The sequence below is a fragment of the Mya arenaria genome, chromosome 13, assembly GCF_026914265.1.
Source record: "Mya arenaria isolate MELC-2E11 chromosome 13, ASM2691426v1".
NCBI classification, from domain to species: Eukaryota; Metazoa; Mollusca; class Bivalvia; order Myida; family Myidae; genus Mya; species Mya arenaria.
The window spans coordinates 37,696,416-37,704,603 of record NC_069134.1 but is presented as its reverse complement, the minus strand read 5'-3'; the positions used below and the strand labels follow the sequence as shown (position 1 = coordinate 37,704,603).

Genomic DNA, 8,188 nt, shown 5'->3' with positions numbered 1-8,188 from the left:
AATGTTTCTTTATTATAAAAGTTTCTTTTTTCGACCACATAACCGTGTTATTGATATGTATTTAGCGGTAATTATGTCAAGATTGTGCTGTGTTTATAGCTACGCGACTGTGTCCGCTTGTAGATCATGCTGGGCAAGGTGTCATTGGCGCCATTCCTACAAGATGCACATTTGTTCAGCTTGTCACAATAACGTATACGTCTATCTGTATAAATACATTAAGAAAACGCATTGTTATTAGTATGTCCTTTATTAAAATTGTCTTCATAGATGGAGGTATCTGGAAAGAGACGTGACCCTGACCTTAACAATGGCTCCGATGACACAACTGTCTACTGTCAGCCGTGTGAAGAGGAAGGCAAACGCTCTTTAGCCCAGGGATTCTGTCAGACCTGTCAAGAGTACATGTGTGATCCCTGTATCATGGCCCATAAGAAATTCAAGGTGTCCAGGAACCACATTATGTTGTCCAAAGATAAGATGCCGTCCTTCTACCCGTCAACCAAGCAGTCTGACATGGGCGTAACTGAATATTGTAGAACACATCCGAATGAGATGATCAAGTTTTACTGTCCGACCCACAGCGACCTTGGTTGTAGTGACTGTGTAGTCATCGGTCATCGCACGTGCAAAGTCGACTACATTACTGATGTGTCTAAGGATTTCACCAATGGAAGAGAATTCAGGGAGCTGGAACCATCTATTAAACGAGCGGAAGATCTTCTATCTGGGTGCATAAGTAAAGTAAAGGAGCTTTTTGACGAGGTCGAACACCAGTCTAAGGATGAGATCGACAGACTGAGAAAGTTCCGTGCAGAAATCAATACCTACCTGGACCGACGCGAGAAGGAGTTGCTCGGCGACATCGAGAAAATGAAGACCGAGGATGAAAGCGTGCTGACTGAACTGAAGACTGATTGTGAGTTGGCAAAATGCGGACTTGCGGCCACTAGGACAGAACTGACTTCCGGTACCGACTCGGTGAACCAGCGGTACGTGACGGCAAGGAGAGCCCAGAAGGAACTACGGGGGATTCATGACAAGATGGAAAAGATGGCTGGTAGGATGAAGGCCCGGAAGTATCGATTTGTTGAAGACGCTGACACGAAACGGCTGCTGGGATCGAAAATGGGCCTTGGAACACTGAACATGGCGGGAGAGCTTGGTAGGAATAGAATGCTTAATTATTACTATCTCCCAATAAGTTAGACTTAGTGTAGTATGTTGTGTTCTTGTTAAGAACGGTCATACAAGGTAATTGCTAAAATTATGAAATACAGTTTCATACTTTGGTTTAATGTTTTATTACAAGCTTATTGATCTTCATTAAGTATCTACTGGTCAATTGGGTAAACCAGTCTAGTTTCAAGTACACTGGAAATAAACAAAAGAGGGCCTTTGAACGAACAACAACGCTCGTCTGTTTTTCCGCATTCGCTATAACTCGTTAATTATAACAGTAATTGAACTTGTTTAATACATGCTTATTGTCTGTAGCACCATTGAGTACTAAGTTTCAGTTCGAAATACTATTTAAAAGACAATTATCACCGATTTCATTGAAGTGATGCGTTTATATATTCAAATTTGTCCATGGGGTAAGATTTGGACGCGTTTTTATGGCTATTGAGAAAATCAATATCTTTTGTAATGTTGAATCTTTACCGACCTTACCAAAATAGAAATACGACTGGGGACAAATCAATATTTGCATTATATGACAGGGGGCAAAATTGTTCAACCTCCAGACATGGGATTTAGCGTTTATATGCACATATTTGCACCTGGGGTAAATCTGGCCACGGTAGCAAAGTTGTCCCCGAGGTAAATCTCGTCACAAAACGTGGTTTAAAATAGCAAATTGTGCCTTAGTATCGTATTAAAAATAATGCTTGTTGGTACTTTTAAAGATCAGCAATAATTTAACTCAATAAACAAGCACCTTGACATGCTTAAACATTTGATTGATTTAACAGAGAAGATTTTAAGTTGAATATCATACGACTACAACGTTTTTACCATAGATGCATTTGACATCATTAAAAGTGTAATTTTGTTGATAAAAACTAACCTATTGTTCACAATATATCCAATTAGTGTATGTGTGTGCGTGCCTGCGTCGGTGCGCGCGCGCGTGTGTGCGTGTGTGTGTGCGTGCGTGCGTGCGTGCGTGCGTGCGTCGGTGCGTGCGTGCGTGCGTGCGTGCGTGCGTGTGTGTGTGTGTGCACGGACGCACGTGCGTGGGTGCATGTGTGGGGGATGGGTGTTTGCATGAGCGGATGCGTTTGTGCGCGCGCGCGTGTGCGAGAGTGCGTGTGTGTGTGTGTGTGTGTGCAGGTGCATGTGAGAGTGTGAGCAGGTGCGTATGAGAGTGCGTGCGGGTGAAGATGAGAGTGTGCGCGGGTGAGAGTGTGTGCAGGTGAGAGTGTGTGCGGGTGCAGGTGAGAGTGTGTGCGGTTGAGAGTGTGTGCGGGTGAGAGTGTGTGCAGATGAGAGTGTGTCCGGGTGCAGGTGAGAGTGTGTGCGGGTAGAGGTGAGAGTGTGGTTGGGTGCGGATGAGAGTGTGTGCGGTTGAGAGTGTGTTAGGGTGAGAATGTGTGCGGGTGTGAGTAAGAGTGTGTGTGTGTGTGTGTGTGTGTGCGGGTGAGAGTGTGTGCGGGTGAGAGTATGTGCGAGTGAGAGTGTGTGCAGGTGAGAGTGTGTGCAGGTGAGAGTGTGTGCGGGTGAGAGTGTGTGCGGGTGCAGGTGAGAGTGTGTGCAGGTGAGAGTGTGTGCAGATGAGAGTGTGTGCGGGTGAGAGTGTGTGCGGGTGCAGGTGAGAGTGTGTGCGGGTTCGGGTGTGTGCGGGTGAGCGTGTGTGCGGGTGCCCGTGAGAGTGTGTGTGGGTGCGGGTGAGAGTGTGTGCGGGTGAGAGTGTGTGCAGGTGAAAGTGTGTGTAGGTGAGAGTGTGTGCGGTTGCGGGTAAAAATGTGTGTAGGTGCGGGGGAGAGTGTGTGTGGTTGCGGGTGAGAGGTTTTTGGGGTGCGGGTGAGAGTGGGTTCAGGTGAGAGTGTATGCGGGTGCGACGGTGTGCAGTAGCGGGTGCGAGTGAGATTGTGAGGGTGGGAGTGTGTGTGTGTGTGTGTGTGTGTGCGAGTGATATTGTGTATAGGTAACAGTGAGTGCAGGTGCGTGAGAGTGTGTGCGGGTGACGGTGAGAGTGGGTGCGGATGAGAGTGTGAGCGAGGGCGGATAAGAATGTTTGCGGGTGTGGGTGAGAGTTTGTCCGGTTGCGGATGAGAATGTGTGTAGGTGCGGGTGTGAGTGTATGCCAATGAGAGTGTATGCAGGTGCACCTGAGAGTGTGTGCAGGTTTGAGTTATTGTGTGTGGGGGTGAGAATGTGTGCGGGTGCAGGTGAGAGTGTGTGCGGTCACGGGGGAGAGTGTGTGCGGTTGCGGTTGAGAGTGTGTGCGGTTGCGGGTGAGAATTTGCCCTGGTATGAGTGTATGCAGATGAGAGTGTGTGCGGGTGCGAGTGAGAGTGTGAGCGGTTGCGCGTGAAAGAGTGCGCGAGTGATAGTGGAGTGGGTGCGAGTGTGAGCGGGTGTGAGTGAGGGGATGGGCGGGTTCAAGTGAGAGTTAGTGCAGGTGCAGATGAGAGTGTGTGCGGTTGCGGATGAGAGTGTGTGTGGCAGCGGGTGAGAATGTATGCAAGTGCGAGTGAGAGTGTGTGTGGGTGAGGTTGAGAGTATATGTGGGTGAGGTTGAGAGTTTGTTCGGATGCGGGTAAGACTGTTTGCAAGTGCGAGTTCGAGTGAGAGAGTGTGCGGTGCAGGTGTTTGCGGGTGCTAGTGTGTATGCGTGCAAGCAAGAGTGTGTGCAGGTGCAAGTGAGAGTGTATGCATGTTTAATTAAGAGTGTGTGCGGGTGCGGTTTAGATTGGGTGCGGGTGCGGGTGAGAGTTTGTGCAGATGCGAGTGAGATTTTGTGCGGGTGAGAATGAGAGTGTGTGCGGTTGCGGGTGAGAATGTGTGCAGGTGCGAGTGAGAGTTTGTGCAGATGCAAGTGAGATTTTGTGCTGGCGAGGATGAGAGTGTGTGTGGGTGCGGGTAAAAGTGTATGCAGGTGCGATTGGGAATGTGTGCGGGTGCCGGTGAGAGTTTGTGCGGGTGCGGGTGAGAGTGTGTGCGGATGAGAGTGTGCGGTTGAAGGTTAGCGTGTGTGCAGGTGCGAGTGTATGCGGATGCGGGTTTGAGTGTTTGTCGGGACGGATGTGAGTGTGTGCGAGTGAGAGTGTTTGCAAGTGCAAGTGATAGTGTGTGCAGGTTTGAGTAAGAGTGTTTGCAGGTTTGAGTTGAGTGAGTGCGGGTGCAGGTGTGAGTGTGTGCAGGTACGGGTGAGAGTTTGTGCGGTTACGGATGAGAGTATGTGCAGGTGCAAGTGAGAGTGTATGAGGATACGGGTGAGAGTGTGTTCGATGCGGCTAAGAGTTTATGCAGATGCGGGTGAGAGTGTGTGCGGGTGCGATTGAGAGTGTGCGGTTGCGGGTGAGAATGTATGCAGGTGGGAGTGAGGGTTTGTGCAGATGCGGGTGAAATTTTGTGCGGGTGATGATGAGAGTGTGTGCGGTTGCGAGTGAGAATGTGTGCAGGTGCGAGTGAGAGTTTGTGCAGATGCGATTGAGATTTTGTGCAGGTGAGGATGACAGTGTGGGCGGGTGCGGGTGAAAGTGTATGCGGGTGCGATTGGGAATGGGTGCGGGTGCCGGTGAGAGTTTGTGCGGGTGCGAGTAAGAGTGTGTGCGGGTGAGAGTGTGTGCGGATGAGAGCGTGCGGGTGAGGGTTAGCGTGTGTGCAGGTGCGAGTGTATGCGGGTGCGGGTTTGAGTGTTTGTCGGGGCGGATGTGAGTGTGTGCGAGTGAGAGTGTGTGCAGGTGCAAGTGATAGTGTGTGCAGGTTTGAGTTAGAGTGTATGCAGGTTAGAGTTGAGTGAGTGCGGGTGCAGGTGTGAGTGTGTGCAGGTACGGGTGAGAGTCTGTGCGGTTGCGGATGAGAGTGTGTGCAGATGCAAGTGAGGGTGTATGCGGATACGGGTGAGAGTGTGTTCGGTGCGGCTGAGAGTTTATGCAGGTGCGGGTGAGAGTGTGTGCAGGTGCACCGGTGTGCTTTAGCGAGTGTGTGCGGGTGCGAGTGAGAGTGTGCGGGTGCGAGTGAGAGTGTGTGCGAGTGAGAGTGTGTGCAGGTGCGAGTGAGAATGAGTGCAAGTGAGGGCTAGAACGTGTGAAGGTAAGGGTTAGAGTGTCTGCGGGTGCAGGTGAGAGTTTGTGCGGGTGCAGGTGAGTGTTTGCGGGTACAGGTGAGGTTGTGTGCGGGTGCGGATGAGAGTATGTGTAGGGGCGAGTGAGAGTGTGTGCGGATACGGGTGAGAGTGTGGGCTGGTGCAGGTGAGAGTGTGTGCGAGTGCGGGTGAGAGTGTGTGCAGGTGCGGTGGCAACGGTGTGCGGCTGCGAGTGTGTAAGGATGCAAGTGAGATTGCGTGCGAGTGAGAGTGTGTGCGTGCGCGAGTGAGAATGTGTGCGGGTGCGGTTGAGGATGAGGGTGTGTGCGAGTGAGGTCGAGTGGGTGGGGTAGAGAGTGTGTACAGGTGCGATAGTGTACGAGTGAGAGTGTGTGCGGGTGCGAGCGAGATTCTGTGCGGGTGCGTGTTAGGTTGAGTGCGAGTGAGGGTGAGTGTGTGCGAGTGAGAGTGTGTGCGGGTGAAAATGTGTGTAGGTGCTAATGAGGGTTTTTCGGGTTCGGTTGAGACTTTGCGCATGTTCGAGTGAGTGAAGGTTAGTGTGTTCGGGTGCGGTTGAGATAGTGTGTAGGTGCGAGTGAGAGTGTGCCCTGGTGAGAGTGTGTGCGGTGCAGGTGATAGTGCGTGCGGTTGCGAATGAGAGTGTGTGCGGGTGCAAATGAGAGTATGGTCAGTTACGGGTGTGTGTGTGTGTGTGTGTGTGTGTGTGCAGGTGTGATTGTGCGGGTGTGTGCGGGTGCGGTACAGAATATGTGCAAGTGTGTGCTGGTGCGGTTGAGTTTGCGAAGGTGCGCCTGAGAGTATGTGCAGGTGCGAGTATGTGCGGGTGCGGGCTGGAGTGTGTGTGCAGGTGCCAGTTTGTTCAGGTGCGAGCGTGCGAGTGCTTGCGTCCATGCCTTTATGAAGTGAAGTCCAATTATGTTAAAAACAGCGTTTTAATTAGCCTGATGAATATGTATACAAGGACAACTGTACTCGATAAATAGTGTGTTTCGCTGACATAACGACATTTATAGTGATGGGAACATTGACATATTTCTTTGATTTTAACAACTTCTTTGTCCTTTTCAATGAAAAAAAGTACTCATTTCATATTATTTAATATTTTTATTAACGCTTTATATTTAAATTCTGAGTCTGCACACGAAAATTGTTGAAGCGAACATGTTTCTAAGTCGAAACCCTCATCATAACATGTATTTATAATTACTGTTTATTCCGTGGTGTCTGTCGTGTAGGTTTACCTTAAACAAACTGGCGATTGAAGTTGTGACTTTATACAAGTATTTACACTTACATTTATAAGATCAAAGTGACTAAAGATATACATGTAGTCCTTATTATTTTAGTTCCAGTTATTGACCTCGCTACTATGACGTGGAAGAAGGAAGCGGATATCCTGGTCAGAACGTCTCAGGACAAGGAAACCTGCTGGATCACGGGCTCATCCCTGCTCTCGCCTGGTTTCTTCCTCCTGGCTGACTGCGGTAACAACTGTGTCAAACTGGTAGACATCAGCACCTGCACCGTCACGTCCCGCCTCCAGCTACCAGGCCAGCCATGGGACGTGTGTGTGCTCCCCGGTGACCAGGCCGCCGTTACAGTCAAGAACAAGTCCATGATTCAGCTGCTGTCTACGAAGGGAGGACAGCTGTCGTGCGGAAAGGAAATTAAAGTATCATCTAGTTGTTTTGGTATTGCGTTTAACAACAATAGATTATACGTTTCGTATACACAAACCCCGCGTGTTGAAGTGATGACATTGGATGGGCATATCATAAGTACATTCCAAACAGATGATAGAAGACAACTTTTCAAAGCACCATATTACCTGACTGTGTCAGCTTCAACACCGCCGACCCTTCACGTGTCTGACCTAACTGCCCACATCGTTCTCCAGCTGACCCTTGACGGGAAGGTCCTGCGGGAGTACCAAGATATTCGGCTCACCAATCCCGGGGCCGTGGTGAAGGTAGGGCCCGGCCAGCTGCTCGTGTGTGGATTATACAGCCACAACGTGATGCTGCTAACGGAGAGGGACGGCAAGATGGCGGAAATACTGGGAGAGAAGAACGGACTGACCGACCCCTGCTCCGTGTCCTTCTGTCCTCACACACGTGCCATAGTTGTCGGAATGAACAATAATGACTCACTGAAGGTCTTTAATGCAAAGTGACACCTTTTCTTTATCAGTCGTGATTTTGCTCTCTTTGGCGGAAATTACCATGTATTCAATGCTGTTTGAGCAAGTGAATAGTAATAACAATCATATTTAATGTTCAACATAGTTTACGCTTATTTATTCGTTGTAACCGAGTTCTATCAAACTGAATGAACATAGCTAATTATATAAATCAAGAATGGAAATACTAAAATAATGTTGTATCAGTCTCAGAAGTTTGGTAATTAGTCAGAAAAGCCATTGATGCTTTATAACAGTCATGTATTTAATAAATATTAAGGGTATTTTGCAGTTTTATTTTGCAAAACACTAGGATAACGAATTAGTGTAAATATTGTTATACTATTAAACACTTATTCAATCATATTTTGGTGTTTACTACTTTTGTTTTTTTATGTTCTTTATATAGATCTTTGATTTTACAAAATGATTAACTTATATAAAAATAATTATTTAAACAGATGTATACTTTTTATGGTTTTGAAGTTAAAATAAGGTGTTTGACTTTCAGTAAAGAGAAATTTAGTAGGTTTTCATTATCATATGTTAATGAAACTCAGTCAGCATTTCAACGGTGGGCAAGTCTCAGTCAAGTTCAATTGTGAAGTGAATCATGTCAGTAATTTCAGAGTTATGCCCCTTTAACATTAAACAATAATATGTTTATATATTATGAAGGCAGTAAGTTAAGTTTTTTACTATCCAATAATGATGAAACTCGGTTACAGCAT

At 47.9% G+C, this 8,188-nt stretch overlaps 1 protein-coding gene across 1 annotated transcript; it reads left to right on the top strand.

Annotated features, from left to right (window-relative positions):
- The first annotated feature begins 424 nt into the window (after nucleotides 1-424).
- Nucleotides 425-7,764, top strand: LOC128213006 (uncharacterized). Its single transcript, XM_052918461.1, has 2 exons — nucleotides 425-1,165; nucleotides 6,625-7,764. The coding sequence occupies exons 1-2, from the start codon at nucleotides 463-465 to the stop codon at nucleotides 7,449-7,451; spliced, it is 1,530 nt and encodes a 509-aa protein (XP_052774421.1). The 5' UTR covers nucleotides 425-462; the 3' UTR covers nucleotides 7,452-7,764.
- Nucleotides 7,765-8,188: the final 424 nt, after the last annotated feature.